Below are 19,603 nucleotides of genomic sequence, written 5' to 3'. Positions count from 1 at the left end.
TTGTTTTCTTTTGGTTTGTGGAATGAAGAAAGTTGGTGTCTCTCTCCAGCATTTTCACTCCCTACTATTGAATCAGACCTTACAAAAATGACTCTTATTTATCAACCACCATTTAAATGAGTTTTCCCTTTTTGTTGTTCCTTCTTTCCACCTCTTTACTGTGTTTTCTTTGGATAGGTGATGTTTTACTGCAATGAAGCTATAGTGAATGGATTACTGGCATTAAATCTATAAAGCCTTGGAGCTGATCATGATACAGGTAATTTTCATCTCTTGCAAAGAAGTATTTCACAACAGTTAGTGGAGAGTATGATCTACACCATGCTTTGCCCCTTCTAGACTGTTTTTTTAGGCAAATGCCAGAAAAAAGAAGGTTGGAATCACAGAGAGAAAAGAAATGAGTTAGAAATGCTCTATTTTTGTCATGTTCCTTACACCCTTTGATCCTTCCCACAGCCCTCTGATCCATCAATACGTCATGACTTACTGAAATCATGTGTTTTTTTATAGCCCACAGTGGGATTCTGGGTTATTTCCAAAATGTCTTTGCTTACTGCTCAGTGTGTTGGCTTTTCCTGAATAATCTATCTCCCACCCCCAATTCTGTGTTTTGGACTTTCTCTTTTTTCTTTTTTTTTTTCCTTTTTTATATTGAAAATATTGAAACCCTTACTTAATTCCTTCAGGGTTCTTGCTGAGCTACAGCCATACATCATGAGAGTTCCTGTGCAAAGTGTTTTAGGTGGAACCTACTGCTGGAGGAGAAAGGCACCTGTACCGTTTAACAACCCCTTTGAACCAAATGATGAAGGAAGAAGACACATGGGGGATATTGAAGTCATTTCAGTGGAGACAGAAAGCAGACATAAGTCAACAATCTGAAGAAAAAAAATCCTGCTTATCTGTTTGTGATCTTTCAAAACACTGTTAGCATAATTTGCTTCTGAGCATCTCCTTCCAGATTTCAGAACAGGGCTGCACCTCAGATAAAACTTTTGATCCTGTGCATGGGCTACATTTCCAGAAAATTTAGTGCAGTGGATGGTGAAATATGGGCAACACAGAAGCACAATTATGCTCAAACATGTATCACCTGCCCCCTGCCAAGCCCAGGTGGAAGCAGTGATGGCATTGAAGAGCTGAGCAAACTCCTGGTCTCCTTCTTCTTATAAAAATTTGTAACGCCAGAATGATGTCACAGGTGAAAAAGATGAACAGCTGCAAGGTTGGGACCTGTGAAATGATCCACTGATCTGAGATCCTCCAAAGCTCAAGGAGGGAAATGAAAGCCTGTTTTGCTCATGATTCATCTAATTGTCCAGCAGATGAGTCACCTCCACAAGCTCTGACTTTCTCTTGAGAAGATGAAGGGATGGTGCGTGACTACTGTAGACATAGATTCAGAATGAAGGGAAATGAATCCCTCTTGTCATCAGGAAACAGAAAATTGGTTTATTCTGATGGTTGTGAGTATACATCCTGCTGGTGTAAGTCACAACTTCCCAGCCCAGGCTGGACATAGCAATCCCTTGAAATACTTTCCAGGTTTCCTCGAGCGCAGCTGCTTGGGGATGGTACTATAGGATGTGCTACAGACATCATAAGTGATTCTGCCATTCTGTTGTTGTTTTGAGGGTCTGACTTCACCAGCCCATGGGGCAAAGCCCTGGGCAGGATTCCTGCTCTGAGGGGCCTCTGTACCACCAGAAATTTTCGTCTGCTTGTACACAATTGTAAAGATCTTTGTTATGAAACTGAGATGATGCTTCTGAATAAGATTGTCCACCCCTTTTTCTCCTCAGGTCAAAGACACTGGATTTTAGACTATGATCCTTATGGATCTCATGACCCATAATATCGAAGATCTGACTGTGTCATATCATAAGCATCTCCTGGTTAAAGGTACATGCTTTTAAGGCTAAGCTTTCTGGCTTCAAAACTTATGTAAATTATCCTCTCCATAGCATGAGTGAAAAGAGAAGCTCTTCTTTGCTCATTGCACCAAAAGCTCCTAGGGCTCAGGACTCTGAGTGCGAGTGGACACACTGGTTCATATCAACATTGCTAGATTTAGATCTCAGACAAACAGACAAAACAAAAACTAGCCATCAGGCTGTGAAATACGAGGTAGTTGAAAGGGTTGAGATTCAGGACAAAAAAATTTACCAGGACCTGTTGTGGTAGAAAAAGGGGTAATGGTTTTAAACTAAAAGTGGTTGGTTTAGATAGTGGGAAGAGGCTTTTTACAGTGAGGGTGGTGAAGCATGGTCACTGAGAGGTGACAGGTGCCCCATCCCAGGAAACATTCAAGGCCAGGCTGGACAGGGCTCTGAGCCACCAGATGCAGTTGAATGTATCCCTGCTCATTGCAGGAGGAGTGGATTTGATGATCTTGAATAATCCCTTCCAGCCCAAACTGTTCTATGATTCCATGATAAGAAAGTCATTGGAGATTTTCAAAGAAAATGTTGGTGATATCCTTCTGCCCACAGAGCAATTTGTTCATTGACATGTGCAGGGAAGCACAGGACAATTAATTTTCATATTCTGTGCCTGCCCTCTGGTGGTGAATGGATGCTGCTTAGTTGAAAGCGTACAAATACATTTATATGCTTTTAATACATTTATATACACATATGTATATGTATATATACATGTAGGCACAAATGCACTGACATGTACAGCATAAAATGCTTCCATCTGAGTTGAACCTTGAATTTGAATGTTACAGATGTGAGCAGTATTCAACTGTACGCATTGACTGTGGTTGGTCTTTTTAATGCTGAAGATTTTCTTGTGATTGTGTTAGGATTTAGTTTAGTTAAAATATTTCAGAATGACAAAAATAGGAGTTATAGTGAAATATTTGCTCCAGCTTGAGACACCAGGAAGGTCTTTTCCTCTCTATAAATAAACGCTGCAGAAACTGGGTGAGCTGTACAAAAATCAAAAGCAAAAGGTTTTTCCAGGGCCACTTCTTATAGCAAATAAGGGACAGCAAAAAAGTTAACTGCTGCAGCATGGATGTTCCTTTCCCTACACAATGACGATCTGACATAACAGGAGGCCACAGGGAGACTGGCAAAAACTTGGAAGACATATACTCACAGAGTCACGAAATATTCAGAGTTGGAAAGGATCCACAAAGTCCTTGAGTATGACTCAGGGATTAAATCCACAGCTCTGGCATTTTTAGCACCATGCACTAACCAGCTGAGCTAATCTCACTACTCCTTCACCCTTGGTGAAGTTTGTTTAGCAAGGATTCAACATCACATTTCCACTCATTTCCCCTTTTAGCTGCAAAGAGCAGAAGGATTTGCCATGCAGCCCTTCACAACTCCTGGAAAACTCCAGCACCTGGGCATGAGATAGTGAGGATAAATGCATTCAGCACTCCATCTTTCAGGACTCACACAAATATAAGAGGTATTGGCTGAGCACAGTGTTCCAGCATTGTCTCTTTGGATGGCCAGTTGCAGTGGGAAGGGCAGCAAAGGTGATGTTCACATTGATGGGTTTTGTCTGTGTCCAGAGAGAAGTGAAACAGAAGAACGTCCCATCAACACTTTAATTCAGCACTCAGTGCCTGCAGGTGAAACCACAGATTTCCCCTCAGGGGAAGGGAGAACAGCCTTCAGTCCTTGGAACCACTGAGATCTGCAAGCCCTTCTACAGATTATTATCCCGATTACACATATGGAATGGAATTTGTTTTGAAGCTATGCACAGAGATGGGCACACTGTTTTTCTAGGTCCCTGTAGCATTTTAGGCAACATGGGTATGATGCCCATAGTCACAGGCTCCCCAGGGATGTGGCCACAGCCCCTCCAGATCCCTCTTTGCTGAGCAGTTTTCCAGCCACTCTTCCCCCATCCTTTAGCACTGCCTGGAGTTGCTGCAATGAAAATTCAGGACCTGGCACTTGGCCTAGTTGAACCTCAAACAATTGGCCTCAGCTCATTGATCCAGTCTGTCCAGATCCCTCCTGCCCTGCAGCAGATCCACATTCCCACCCAATTTGGTGTCATCTGTGAATTTACTGAGGGTGCCCTCCATCCCCTTGTCCTGAACTTTGATACAGATATTAAGCAGGGCTGGCTGCAATACCTTGGGAAGCACCACCTGTGACCAAATGTTTTTAACTCCAGTCATTACCACACTCTGGGCTCACTCACCGAGCCAGTTTTCCACACAGAGAAGAGTGTACCTGTCCAAGCCACAAGTAGAGAGTTTCTCCAGAGGAATGCTCTGTGAAATAGTGCCAAACGTTTAACTGAAATCTAGACGGACAATGCAAAACTGGTTCTTCTCAATGCTTAGGCCTCCCATTATCCCAGATATGGGGAATGATTTGGTGGAGATCTTGTAGGATATGAAAACTATTGTCCCACCAGAGTTGGAGGACTCCCTGTCTGGGGAGATTCTTCACTCAGTTCCTTTCCACCTGCCCACCTTTTGCTGGCTAGTTCCTCTCCAGTCCACCTACCAGGGCTGGACAGCCTGTACCCATCCCAGTATGAAACACAAGGACAAAAGTACAGGGATAGAGAGAAGGTTCTCAGGCTGATTCTTCCATAGCTTGAGGAATGGAACTCCCTGTGTCACCCTGCAGAGTGGACCAAAGTCTTGGACCCATCAGGAGTATGAGGTTATATTTGCCTTTTGTTCTGACTGTGTTGCAGTCCTGACAGGTGCAGTCAGGCAGAGAAACCTTGATGACATGAATAAATGAATAAACTTTGAATAAACTTTGAATCCATGAATAAACTTTGGCACTTTATTTATATAACAACCTGCAGTAGTTCCCTCCAGTGCTTTCTATTTGCTGATGGTGTTTGGGGAGCTGAGAGTTACAGATTTGGCTGGGCAGGCAGTCACCTCCTCAGGGAGCCCACACAAGTGGGTTAAACAAAAGCTTTATTTCCACACAGTGTTCTCAGGACACACTGCCAAGATATCACAGACAGCTCAAAACAAGGAGTGGAAAGGAATGCTGTGCTCCTGTCATGCTTTTTTATTGCAAACAGCCCTGAGCCACAAAATGCATTAAAGCATGAAGTTAATTGCAGCACATCTGCCATCAGATATTATTGTGTGATGTTTGGACAGTGCATTTCTTTTGGTGAGAAAAGACCTTGGGGCTGGACATTTAGCCTTGCAGAGTCTTTTTGCTGCCAACTCTTCCTGGCCTCGTGTTTCTGACTAGTGTGGAGAAAGGTCAGTTGGTTTCCTGCAGGATTTCAATATTTTGAAATGTTATTTCAGTTCCAGCTTTCGAATGAAAGGAAGAAAATAAAGGAGGAGATTGTATGTAGAGATTGGAGCTGAGACATCTGCCTCCAGGGTTGTTCTGGAACCGGGGACTGCAATAGCCCAGCAGATGGGTAGCTGAGGTGTCTGGCAAACAAACTCTGAAAACCAGGCCATTTTCCACTTGAAAACTGCAGAATGTTTTCAGTTTGAAAAATTTAAACAACAATAGAAAATAAAAAGGCTCCAGCACTTAAAAAATACCTTCTATTCAAGATCAACTAAGACCACTGGGATTACATGCATGGTTTTGCAGTTTTCATCTGGGCATTGGGCCTGTGTGGATATAACATATTTCAGCATTGGTCCTTGGCTCTGGATCAGTTTTTCCTGAGCTTCTCTGTATATGTTAATGAACATGTTTTAGACACCTAGATTTGTGAAAATGAGTGTATTTACTTTCATCATCTCTTGTTTTTATAAGTGTAGCTGAGGTCTGTGCTATCAAGTCTGGCTTCTGGACAGGCCCAAGTTGAGAACAGAAAATGGCAAAAGGAGGGTTAATTCCTTTGAATAAAGGAATTGTAATGTGTCAGTGAAAGAAGTCAATAAAAAAGAATCTGCAAAATTTTCTTGACTAAACAGGTCCTGTGCAGGAAAGGATGACACTTTGCACTAAGTAAGGACAAAGTGAAGGGGAAATGTCACAGGTCAGGACAGGTGTGGAGTCAAGAACCAAAGCAGAGAATTGCGTTATCAGGCTGCATCGTGTGACAACTTTTGTGAGTGGTCCTTGCAGTCCCTCCACTGGGTCCTGTGCTGTTCAGCAGAATTTAGAGATGCTCAGGGAAAGAAGGAGAACCACTGGATGCTGACATCTGCAAATATTGTGAAGTCAGGCTTGGGAAGATTGTGAGAAATTCTCATAAATGAGGAAGATGTTGGTGAATGAAATTTAATACCAACAGCTGTAAAGTAACGAGCATCAAAGAAAAGCATTGTGTGCTTCTTGCACTGCACAGAACACGGATTCTGTTTCAATTGCTTCAGAGAACTCGCTCCTCTGGTCATTTTAGAAAGGCTGGAGGAGTACCCTGGTGTGGGATAAATACAGAAAAGCTCCCCTTGCTCACCTGTCTCAGTAGTTGCTGGCCTAGGAGCACTTTGCTGCTGCTCACACTGCAGCTGCAGGAGGCTGGAGGAGAGGATTTTTTCCTACCCAGGGTCTGGAAAAAATCCTTAGTGCAACATCTCTCTTCATTTTGGGAGGTCTGTTAGCAACTCTATGTGCTAACCCAACTTTCCTGTATCCTACAGCTGACCTAGCAATCCTATAGCTCCTCATCAGGCTGGGTTTTACCCCTAAGAGCTTTCTCTAGCCCCACCATTTCACACAGCTTCTATTTGTACCTGATGAGCTGTAGCTTCTCTGCCTTCTCCCATGTATTCTTTTATTCTGATCACTCTCTACAACTACTTCAAAGGAGGTTGTATCTGTCTGGGGGTCAGCCTTTTCTCCCAGATAAAAAGCAGCAGGACAAGAGGAAATGGCCTCAAGTTGCACTAGGAGAGGTTCAGATAGTGTATTAGGAAATTATTTCTTCATTGAAAGGATTGTGAAGCATTGGAACAGGGAAGTGGTGGAGTCCCCATCCCTGCAGGTGTTTAAAAGACATGTAGAGTGGCTCCTGGGGACGTGGTTCTGTGGTGGACTTGGCAGTGTTGGGTTAATGGGTGGGTTTGATGACCTTAGAGGTCTTTTCCAACCTAAATGATTCTATGATATAATTCCATGATATGACTCAAGCCATTATTTGTAACACAGATGAGGCTGGTGATGAGTGCCACACTGGGCCTTTCAGGCCTGGCTGCAGGGGAATGAAAGGACATGTGAAAGGCTAGAGCAGCAGGTAACCCTTAGCCCAGAGTTGCATCCCTCGATGACCACTGTGTGTAAGTGGGTAGCTGAAGGTGGGTGAGAGTCCGCCTGTGCACAGGACCTTGCCAGACCATGTCCATTGCGTGGATTTAAAGGAGCCAGCTGATGTGATGTCTCTCATGCATCTATTTGACAGATTCATTGCTGGTGTGATGATGGAATCATAGAATCACAGAATTATCCCGGGATTACTTACCCCCAGCTCTACTCCATGCATTCACATGGCTGTATTTCCAAACCCCAGAGGAGCATCTTCACATTTTTAAATGAGAAATATGCTGTGGGGAGAGATATTAACCCCTCCTCACATTAACATGCCCTGTCATGGGAAATTTTCCCAGTCCTGGGCCATTGTAGCTGTTTGGGCATTCATCCATGCTGGCTGCTCCATATCTTCCTTGGATTTTGTGAATCTCACACTTTCTTGAGACCTGCTTTTAGTTACGTTATAATCCAGTGAATATGTGAAAGGGGGTCTCCATAGGTGCCTTATCCTCACAGGGAGATGAAAAGTAAGCTAAGTCAGCTGAAGGTAAATATGCAAACTAGAATGAGATTTTCAGGTGGAGAGATAGGTCTTCAAGGATCTTTATTGTCATATGCCATAAATTAACTGCTAAAAATACTGTATGAAATACAAACTATATTCAGATACTGTTTGTTGCATGTAAATACATCTCCAGCTCTCGGTGGGTTTGCATGATTACATTAAAATTCACTCTATAACATTAGTGGTAAAACTTCTAGCAATCACATAGTAAGTTCCTGTTGATAAAGGTTACTACAATGTGTGCTTCCCTTCCTAAGAATCCACCAAGTGCCTTGTCCACAATCACATGAGAAGTCTGATGTGGAGTAACAAAAATTTCCATTTGCTGCTTCCAGCCCACATCTTCCTCATTACAATATTCTAACACTAGTTTTGGGAGCTAAGTAATAATAATAAAAAAAAAGATGCAGTATGGGCAGAAATCTCATAAATGAACCTAAATCAGTCTAAACAGAACAATACCAGGAAAATAGAAATATGGGTTTTATATTTCCAACAGCAGAGGTAATCACACCCAAGGATGAGTCCTTGGCCTCTTCCTGTTGAAAATAAGAGGAAAAATTACTACTGACTTCAAAGAGAATAATGAATTATCCTGGGATTACTAAAGTCACCAGTTTCTAGAACTTTGCTTCTCTACTACCCTTTCCCACAGATTTACTAGCTTAATTTTACAAGGAATCCAAAGAATGTTGTTTCTTTTAGAAGACTACAGGCTAAAGAAAGAATTCAAAACTGTGTGCAGAAGTGTGGGTTGAAATCTTGTTTCAATCATTTTCATGGAAAATTCAGATTGATATGACCTACTCTGCTATGCAGCAGGATAGATGATTTTCTTCATATGGGAAAATAATGGAAAAGACATAAATTATGCGGAACTTGTTTGATTTTAAACCCATGTTTGCACAGAGCAATCTAGCTAACATTCTTCTCTGGAAATGCACCTGGAGGTGTATTGTGTCAGAACTACCTGCCCCATGTCTCTTCCATAGGACTTTTTTTCTGTATGAATTGTCAAACAGAAGGTGAGCACAGGGCAGAAAGTGAAGGCTTTCCTAATCCCTGTTTGACAGCTTGGGTGTTGTATGAGCCTTTTGACAGATGTCCTTCAAGGGCCAACTTCTCCCACATGGAATATTAACTCATCACTACAAAAACAAAAGCTTCTTTTACAAAACCAGGTGCCACAGAGTAAAAGCTCATTATTAAAGACCATTAATGAATTTCCCTTCAGTTTTTGCTTTTTAGATGTTTATACTTCAAACGGATCTTACTTGGACAGTGCATGTTTTATACTTGATACAGTGAATTAGTTGTGAAAATACTGTGGTCCTTAACTCTGTGAAGTCAGACCCACTTTGTTTCATAATGATATTTTCAATATCTAATGAAAGTTTGACAAGTGTTTGTTGATTCTTATTTAGAATCTGAATGGTAAAAATCTGTTTTGATGGGTCTGATGAGAAGAGTTCAAATTGAGCTTGAGAAAGGTCTCAGTGTTCTCAGTTAACACCTTCTGGAGGCAATATTGATCACATTACCATACCCGCTCCTCTCTTCAGCCTTGCAGAAGAGAGAACAATTCCCAGAAGGTTGTTAGGAGGCAGATGTTGAGCAGCAGTAAAAAACTTGGAAGAAGAAGGGCCTAGCACCAAAATTATTTGACTTTGAGGAAGTGTGCTCTGGTGGAAGTGCCTAAGGGCCAAATGTTGATCATTTACAGAAAACTTTTTACCCATAGGGAGGTTTACTTTATAGACAAGTGCCTTAGAGACCACTTGGAGATTGGAAGGGAAAAGAGTGATGTGTTTTAGGCTTTGCACTTCTTTAATGATATTTTCTTCATTCCCTCAGCCCCACTTTTGCAGGAAAAAACGTTCATATTTTATTAGTACTACTCTGCTAATGGAACTGCATCTCAGTTTTGCAATACCATGGCATTTCAATTTTTAACCAGCTTTGGGATGAAAAGCATAACATGTTTTAGATATCCTGTATATATGTGTGTATATAGCAAAAAAAAAAGTTCTTGAAATTTAGATCGGGATTTGCTAATATGACATATTTTGACATTTTGAGCAGAATCTCATTTTGGCATTTGAAGCAAATATTGATTCATACCAAACTGTTTCAATTCAAAACTGTTATTTCATTTTGAAAATAGTATTAAATTGGCATTTGCAGCTGAAATGTCAATTTGAAAGAAAATATTTCAGCTTAAGCTGACATACAGGAACAGAACATTTTGATTCAAAATTTCTGTGGGGGAGTAAAAATATTCTTTGTTGTTGTCCAAAACATTTTTTTCTCAATTGCACTCATTTTCATGAAACCAGACCTTCCCACAATAACAACAGGAAAACAACTACTTAACATAAAACAGTTGAACCATTTTAGTACTTGGCATTATTTGTTTGAATTGATTTGCTTGAATCCAGGCCCAGGGGCAGCTGGACTTTTTAGTGCTGCCGTGCAGATCCAGCTAAAATATTCTTTGAGTTCATCCTTGTGACAGTTGCTCATGAAGAGTGGAGCTACCATGATTATCAGCCTCACTTTCCTCCCCACACACATGTACAGCTCTGAGATGGTGCCCAGTTTCACAAGAGATGATGGTCAGGATTCATCTGCCTGCTCAGGGTCACCCTCTGCAAGATCTAAGAGCTTCATTAATTAAACTGCTTTGGGCCAGCTGGGAACTAAATGGAGACTGTGAGCTCTGTTGGACTGGCTTCAAGGTGTCCCTCCTGATCTTACTAGTTCTTTGTCGTGTTCTTCTCAGATTTCATCCTCTTCAAAACTTATTTCTCCTTCATGCTTCCCAGCTCTTTGCTTTCTCAGAGTCCTCTTTGTGTCTCTCAGGACAGATTTCAATTTCCTGGTCAGTACATCTGGCCAGCTGTGAAACAGAAAAGGAAAGAGGAGTTAGCAACCCTGCTCACCAAGGCATGACTTTTCATTTAGCATCATTTTGTGTCAGCCAAAGCAGAAATGGTAAATGGTGGAGTTGAAGTGGATCTTTTGCTGCAATACTTCAAGGGTTTGTCAAGCCCAGCTTCTGGGACACCCTGTGTTGGTGGGTTGCAAATTCATTACATCATGATGGAGTTCTCAGAGATAAAATAACCACCAAGGACTTGTAAGAAGCCAGAAGCTCAGCAAATGGCAGGGCTTTAGGAAGGTCTGAAATCTACAACTGCCATGTCATGGATAAAGCATCATATGGAATAAGATTTACTGTGTATAATAGAAGAAAATATCATTCCAACTGTTTTAAACTAAAAAAAGCTAAATGCTAGTCCCTACTGATAAAACCACTGCTATTATATAGAGATTAGAAAGAAATAGCTAATAAATAGTTGTATATATACATAAATGTATGGTTTAAACTGTACATAGCATCATTGTGTGCAATGAATGTGCAATTACTTTAGAATAGTAATATATGTTAAAAACCAACTACATGAAGCAGGTATCCTGTAGAAATAATACAAAGGGTAATGTTTTTAAACTAAAACAGGATAGATTTAGATTAGATATAAGGAAGAAATTTTTTATTATGAGGATGCTCATTGCAAGGGGTATTGGACTAAATGACCTTGAAAGTTCCCTTCCAACCCAAGCTATCCTATTGTTCTATGATCTTATCTGCTGGTCAGTTGCACCTTGATAGCCAATGGTTTGGCCAGCAAGCTGCAATTATTTGGGTATTTCCTGAACAAGAAAGAATGTCAAGGGATCTCCTGTCACTAAGCAGAGTTCATAGGACGAGGGGTCAGAATGCAAGCAGAGGCAAATCCTTGAGGAACAAAAAGCAAAACAAAACAAACAAACAACAAGAAAAAGGAGACAAAATAACTTGAAATATTGAGCCTTGGTACTTTTGGGTAATCCCAGGCTGGTGCTTTTGTCCATGCAGGATACACTACCTGTATGCTTACACATCTAGAAGTCAGCAGAGCAGTACAGATTGTACTGAGATTCACATACAGTGGGTTCCTCTACAAATACAGCCATTACCAATCACACAGGTGAAATCTCACCCCTGAGAACTCCAGAATGAATTCTGACTGACATGCATGGGGTCTAAGTCTCATCTACAAACTGAGACCTATCAATGGATCCTAGGAGTCACTGACCTCTCTGTGACACAGTTCTCTGTTGTGTTTTGAAGTTAAAGAGAGAAATCCCTTTCTCCTTTTCAGAAGTGTTGTAAGATGCTATGGATGGGATTCATCTGCCTGAGGATATTGTCCAGCAGCATTTGATGCCCTGGTTCATCCTGCACACTCTTCAGCTGTTGTTTGATCTACCGGCCTTACACAAGTGTCTGCGACAGCCATGGTGCTCTGCGCTGAATCCCACTTGCATGAGTGGGTTAGAAGGCCCATGTTAAGGTCACAGACCCTACCACAGGACAAAAGGGTCACTAATGATATAGCTCAGAGGTTTATCTTCAGGTAACTGGAGGTGTACTCTGGTGTTACTCATGTTTTGCTGAGTGGTGTTATCAAGATCCAGCCAGAACCATCACTTCTCTTTGAAATCAAGAATACACCAAGGACAGCAGACTCCACTGCCACCCTTTCAAGGTTAAAGGATTGATTCCTGAGCAGGAGAAGCAGTCTTGACCTTCCTCTAGACTCCAGGCCAGATGAATATGACAAAATACATAATTACCAAGATGGGGATCCCTATTGTACTGCAGCAGTCCCTGTGGGACTCTAAGCCTTTTAGGGTCCCAGACTAAAAGGACCATAAATTGTATGAATGGACCATAGATCACCACATCTGAGATCCTTGTGTAATGTTCCTTTATTTCCATCAAGGAAAAACAAGGTTATTGGCAACATAGTCCCTTTCATCAGAAGTCCCTAAGATAGATTAGCTCGAAACATCACTAAACCACCAAGCAGGCATGTGGGAATAAGTGGCTGTTGAGGACTTAATTGCCTCCATTGAAAGCTTTCTGCACACAAGAAGGATTGAACTAGGGCCATTGAAAAGATCCAGGTATGCATGCCTTATTGATTTTTCTGCTATTTCTAATGGACTAAGCCAGATTGCCTAATGATGATCTTCTGTTCTCCATAACGTGTGTTGCTGATCAGCCTGCTTCAGTGTGGAAGTCTGTGCCTGTGGGTTATAGATGTACTAAATACTTATAAACCAGTATATGTGCAGGTTTTGTCAAGCAGGGCTAACCCAAGTGTGAGATCCTCTTTGCCTCTGGCCTTGGAGGATTAGCTTGTACTCCTAGGTGTAAATCAGCAGGGTGGTCTTCTTGCCTCAGAACTTGTATTTAGCAGTGGGGGTTCATATATGGTAGTGCTTATGCAGGTGTCTTCAGAGTCTGTCCCATATTCAAATAATTTTGTTTATTTTACGTTTTTAATGAGGATTTTCTGCCCTTAAGTCCTTGACAGGGAGAACTTCAGACAAAAATTTAAATATCAGTTAAGAGAGATAAAGCAGCCTGGTAACACACCCTGCATCTTTAAAATATGTGTTTGGGAAGAAGGAGCACAGCCAACAGTTATCTTGTGGGTTTTATCCTTACAAGAAAATTGGATGGAACTTTAGTCTTCATAGCAATCTATCAGCCTGATATGGTGTGTCTTAGGGGTTTGTAACCTGCCTATATCTAGGTACTCTGAGCTTTCATCCACCCCTCCTTTGTTAGGGGAGTGGACATGAAATGCACACTAATCCAGAGGAGGTAAGCAGAAGCATTACTGCTGTTTTTAGATATATTATCAAAAATCCCAGCTCATACATCATTTTCAGGCCACATCACACTTGTGTAAATGTGGCTGTGCATGCTTCCATGCCAGCCTTGCTCTGATAACACCTACTTGATCGGGTCAGGCTGTCATATTCCATGTGATTTCCAAATTCCACCCAAACCATAAATCCATTATCTCTTGTACCCATCAGTATCATAATGATGAATATCAAAGCTGCATCCTGTTACTGTCATGAGGTATGGAATTACACTAGGCAGGAGATATACATTGCAAAAGCAACAATAGGCAATGTGGATTTTTCCAGGCTTGAACTCCAGTTTTATGTCTGTGTTTACCATGTACTGGGCTCTTCCTGGCACCATGAACATCAACATACAGTGGATTGATAATACACTGCAGATAAACCTAGTAATGCTCTATGTTGTTCAGGAATTAATAGGATACTGGGTTATAAATTCACTAGGAAATCATCCAACAAGGCTACAGCTTTGCTGCTGTTCCAAGCACCTCTTGAATGAGACATGTTAGAATAATAACACATACTTAAAAAAATAAAAGGAGAAAAATAGAAGGAAAGGGGGAAGAAAAACCAGTAAAATGCAGACAAATAACACACAAGCAGACACTAAACAGCAGAGCTACATGGGGACTGTCCTACAGCTACTACCTCAGATCTAGGCTCTTTTGCCAAGGAGTTTTTCAGTTTTCCTCCTTTTGAACTCTGCAATTTCTTCTGGGAGTAACCCATGAGCTCTATACCTGCAGTGAACAGGTAGGCCATTAGAGAAAGAACCAGTACACTTTCATCTGAAATAAAGAACAGACTATAATGGAGACTACAGAAAAGGTAAGTGTCTTTCAGTGAGAGAAAGGAAAACAAATATGGTCCTGGTTCTGGCCTTATTAATTCTTCTCTTGTACCACTCAACTTACAGCAAAGGATGAGGTCAGCTAATTAAATTTTAAGTGTCTAGAGGGCTCTTGGCACTCTTAGACACTTCTGCCAGGACAAGATGAATGACTTTGTTGATTGAGGAGTACAAACTATATCTTTATCAAGGATGTTTCCAGAATCAATTTAATAAGATGAATCCTGGGAGAATGATTCCATTATTCCACTGATCCTTGCCCACATTCATTAAAGGGAGGAACAGAACAAAATAGCAGTGAAGACCTTGAATTTTGTTAGTTTAGTTCCTGCTTCAGTGCCTTTTGGTTTTCCAGGGATGTTTGTTTCAGAAGCTCTCAGCTCACTAAGCTGTGGGCACATTTCCTGGTGGAAATCTATTTAACAGTCCCTGGAGAAAGCCAGTTGTCTCTGAAAGCTGAACACAATTTTAACAGCCTTTCCTGAGGGAGATTAGAGTGAAGTTTCAGGTCTTTGGCCAGTTCTGCTATACAAATGGAAATGCCTAGACAAGTTGTCCCTCCCATGCTTTATCTAAATTCTTATCTCTGGGAACATGTTTCTTGTTTTTAGAAACATTGACCCCTGTTTATAAACTTCCTCAAGAGTGATGGTGCCTTTGGGGCTGAGTCCCAAGGACAGAGAAGCCAGGAAACTATAATTCTGATGGGTTCAATGAGGAATGACTGCTTCTGGGAATCTACAACTCAGGTGAGATTTAGCTCCCTGGAATTTTTTTATCTGCAATAGAGATTTCTTCATCTAAGCCAAATATCTTGGGCTCTGTTCTGAGCCAGTGGAGGGAAGCCGGTGCTGCTGGACCACAGCAGGAGTTTATCTCAAAGAAGAAGAAGATCAACACCAAGAAACATCTGTTTCTCTGCACTGACTCTTAAAAGACAGGCAAGGTGACCAGATCAGGTGGAAGTTAATAACTTTTAATAAGATTAAATCCTGCCTGTTGTAGGGAGAAAAGAAATCTTTGTGTTCAGATCCTTTATGGAAGTGGTAACCAAATTCAGCCACACATGGGTGAGCATCAGGGGTTTGGTTTTTGAGTCCGCCCAGCAGGACTTCACTCACTGTGGGGTGGAGGACGTTGCTGCCTGTGTCTGCACAACACTGCAGCAGCTTGTGACCCACAGAAGGTGAAGGTCTGACCAGGGTATTTGGTGATCAAGCACGGTATTAGACTGCCTGAGGCCCACCTCCACACACTGCTCACACAGGTATCGAATAACTGCTTGGCAGTGACTTGACTTCCAAGCACTGCACAACAGCAAAAGGAAAGATCCAGTGTAAACAGAACCTGCCCATCTCCTGAACTCACAAATGTCTGAGCAACTGGAGAGGTCTGGTTCTGCACTATCCATCCCAGCCTCAGGCAAAACCCCTCCTTTTGGAGACAGCTGTTACTTTTCCAACGCCCTCTCTTCCCATCGCCTTGTTTGCAAAACCAGCAGGAGAAAATCTGTGGAGTTCTGACTTTGCTTCCTTTCTGAACACTGTATTTAGAGTTTCTTGCTATTAGCACAAATTCTGTAATATTCCAGGCAATTCTCCCAGAAACTTCAGCATGCTCAGGAAGAGCTTGTTTAAATATAAAAGCTGGTGCAATCACATCACAAGTCAAACAGTCTTGTTGAAAGGGAGATGAGTCACCAACTTTCATTCCCTTTCTCATCCTCCATCAGATTTCAGAGAAAAAGTCTTCTTTGTCATTATGCCACAGCCATGATCAGAATACTTCTTTGTCTTCATTTTACTGTTGTGTTAGGTGGTCAGAAATAGTTTGAAAAGAAGGGATTGAGCGTGAAGCAAAACACATCTGTCCTGACATTGTGTGATCAAGCCTATGAGACAGAGGATGCTTTGATTTCCTTGAATGGCTCTTGTTAAATGTTATATGAAATTTATTTAGGAAATATTTTTATGCTGTTGTATAATTCCAGCTATGGGAGGACAACAAGAGTTTTTCACTGCTGTTTGGTCCACAAGCTCTTTTAGTTTTGATTTAAAAGTGCATTTGACAGACTACAGATAGGAGCCCAAGTGGAAATGCTTTCAGTTTTCTCCTCAGAAAGACACATCAGCAGCAACAGCAAGACGAGAGACTCTCTACAGTTCCATCCTACCAGGGTGCTCCAACAAAGCAATGACAAAACAATGACAACCTTGTACTAGAAGTGTAGAAGAAAAAAACCCTCTTGTCCTAATGAGTGTCTTTTTCCTGGCTCATAAAGAGGTGTTTCTCACTTGGGGTTGGGAGATGGATTCTTTGAGCATCCTTCACTGCTTCTCACCCATTTGTCTTCAAACAAGGATCTCAGTGCTTCCTCCAGGGCTGATCCTCATGCATGTGAGGATGAGAGGGCCCCAACGCTCTCACCTATTCCTGGCTGCATCTTCAGTGTTCAGTGATATCACACATCAGGTTGCACTTATCACTGAGAGTGGCAGTGGTCTAGAATATCTATCATCCCTTCTGGATTAAGACTTAATGAATTCATACTAGGTAAGAGATTTGGGCTTATGTCAAAAATCAAAAACTCTCATATGCTCTTTACCTAGGTACTGGGTTAATGGTTAAAAGCCTTTGAGAGAATCAACAAAAAGTATCTTTGCTGAATTGTATTAATTTTTTCCCTCCAGCTAACTTTCCATAAATAATTTAAAGGGAAAGTTTCTGAATAAAACTACCTGCTGGGATAGAGGACTTCTGATGCTTTCAAATACTGTATTCAGTACCAGAGAAAAGAATTTCTGAACCAGGATGGTGAAAGTAGGAAATTCAGTAGACCAAGAATTCCACTCATCCCCTTGGAATGGCAAATGAAAATCAGCCTGGCTCTAGGTTTTGTTCTGGTTTAGGGATTTTTTGTTTGGTTGGTTGGTTTGGTTTTGTTGGTTGGTTGATTTATTGGTTGGGTTTTTTTCCTTTCTGAATTTCATTAGCCATTGAATCTTTCCTAGTCTTGGATATTTTTCCAGTGCTCTGCAAAATGCATCTGAGATTTAGTCCAGGTAACCTCTTATCCTTTCTGGTTTTCTGGACATGATGAGTACTCCACTGGAGTTGAAAAGATGTTGCCTGTCCCCAAGCATCACAGGATGCCAACTTCAAGTATCCCATGTTTATATACTTGCAACTTTGTGCTTTTTCCTTGTCTGATAATTCAGCCCCCCAGAGAGTGACCTAGTGTATCATCAAAAAATTTCCCAGCCTTCCTTTAAACCTATCTGACTGAAATCTCAAAAGAATGTCTGTCCTACAGATAGTCTGCTGTTTGACTGCTTGGCATGCTTGGTTTTGATATCTCTTAGTTTTGGAACACCTTCTCTATGTCCAGTCTGCCATTATTTCCCATGGCAGTACCAGGTGTATGTGTAGAAACCTGCCTTGAAGCAAGGGAAGGTCTGGAGAGGCTATAGAACTGTCCTGTGCTCTTCTATGTCATGCAAAGTTAACCCAAATTCCCATGAAAACCAGGTAAAACAGATTTGACCAGACCACGAAAGAAGGAATTATCCTCTGAATAGGAACTTCAAAAACTTCCATCCATAGGATCTGACCCTTAAATCCATGGCCCACATGTTTTCAGTTCTATAGCATGGACATAAGACCAAGCACGATGTACTTAGTAGGAAACACCTCTCAGCATGGCCACCACAGCTGCCCCGCTGTAGATGTTTAGGCTACCCAAGTCACAATATAAAGCAAGATATAAAAACAAGTGCACATAGAGCTCATGGTAAGGAAATACCCAAAAGAGGGTGTCTCAGGACAGAGTGAAAAAAATAAGTAGAAGAGGAATTTATTTTTTTTCTTCAGCTCAAAGCCTACAATAATCCCTATGGAATTATAGGAGGCAGTGACTTGAAACCACCATATTGGCCAATGAGAGAGAAACAACTTCCAGCCTCTTGATTTTGTGCCAAAACATGAATCATCAAGATAAGGTTGGAAAGCAGGACATAATGTCCAATATCTATTTGGGAACAGCACAGCCTATGCATGAGGCTGTTCTCCAAATATTTGCTTTGCTTCAGCATCCAGTTACTTCTTTCTGTAATTTGACATTTCGCCTATGGGGTATAAGTTTCATTTTGCCCCCTCACTAGGACAAATATGGTTTTGTGTAACTTTACTTTTTTCCTCTGATTACTGTCAAAAATCACTCAACTGCTGTGTGACCTGTGGGGACAGAGATACTGCAAAAGAAGAAATATTTGGGCCTTGGGACAAGAGTAGATCACCTCTGTCTCTGTAGTGTTAAAGGTGAACTTTAGAGATTACACATGGATGCACAAGATCCTCTGATCCTGAGCATGTGAGGAAATGGTGAAATCTTTTTTATTTACTAAAAGGGAATGGGGCCATATGTAAAACAATATTGATAAGGAGAAGTCAAAGCTACATTAAACAGACCTTGTTTGCTGTCAGACATTGGTCTCTGAAGTAGTTACTTTAGGACCTCAGCAAACCAGGCATCTTGCAAGGGCCAATTGAATCAGACCCTTCGCAAGTATTTCTCTTTACTGCCTATAAAGGGAGTCAAGGCTGACTGCTTCTAATGTAGGTGACCATGCTGTTCTTGTCAAACAAATCCCAAAAACTCCTGGTTTTTATGTCCTGACCACAACATCCTTTCCAGGCATTCAGAAGGTAACAGCTGAACAGGGAGTACTCTGTGAAGCCAAGCATTGCAAAGCCAGAAAATGACTTAATGAAGGCAGCATCATTAAATCTTCAATTACATAACAGTGCCATAAATTTGTAACACAAAGCTTTCTTACTCTTCTGTTAGAATGAAAGGGAAGAAATATGTTTATACACTGAATGAGGCTGATGCTTTCAGCAGGAATTTGTTGGAAGGGGAGAAAAATCTTGAGTGTCTCCCATACACTGATGACAGCAGAGACCTGAAAGTGTCCCTACCGTGTGTCTCCTATATGCACCCAGAGCAGGAAGGAGATTCAAGGAGGAGCTCCTTGGTGTTCAGTCTCAAGTGATTATAGGGGAGAAGCAGGAAGTTTCCATGTCACTTGGGAACTGTGAATAAGGAGAGGTGCTGAAGGAATCACATCCCTTCTGAGTCCCAGTACTATGCCTGAACATATAAGTCACCAAAGGAACAGGATATAGATTTTGCAAACAGATAACATGGGCAGACAGATATTCAGCCTGTGAACTCCGAAAGAGATG

The 19,603-nt window shown here is 41.4% G+C and overlaps 1 protein-coding gene across 1 annotated transcript in view; it reads right to left on the bottom strand.

Moving 5' to 3' along the window:
- Positions 1–10,521: 10,521 nt before the first annotated feature.
- Positions 10,522–19,603, bottom strand: part of GUCY2F (guanylate cyclase 2F, retinal) — a 38,455-nt gene continuing 29,373 nt past the window's right edge. Inside the window, 1 exon segment of the mRNA XM_064738006.1 lies at positions 10,522–10,642. Coding sequence (XP_064594076.1) covers positions 10,522–10,642 — 121 coding nt within the window.

Source organism: Zonotrichia leucophrys, chromosome 1, assembly GCF_028769735.1.
Source record: "Zonotrichia leucophrys gambelii isolate GWCS_2022_RI chromosome 1, RI_Zleu_2.0, whole genome shotgun sequence".
In the NCBI taxonomy this organism is placed as follows: domain Eukaryota; kingdom Metazoa; phylum Chordata; class Aves; order Passeriformes; family Passerellidae; genus Zonotrichia; species Zonotrichia leucophrys.
Note: the sequence above shows the minus strand (reverse complement) of the source record. Positions and strands in the feature narration are given on the sequence as shown.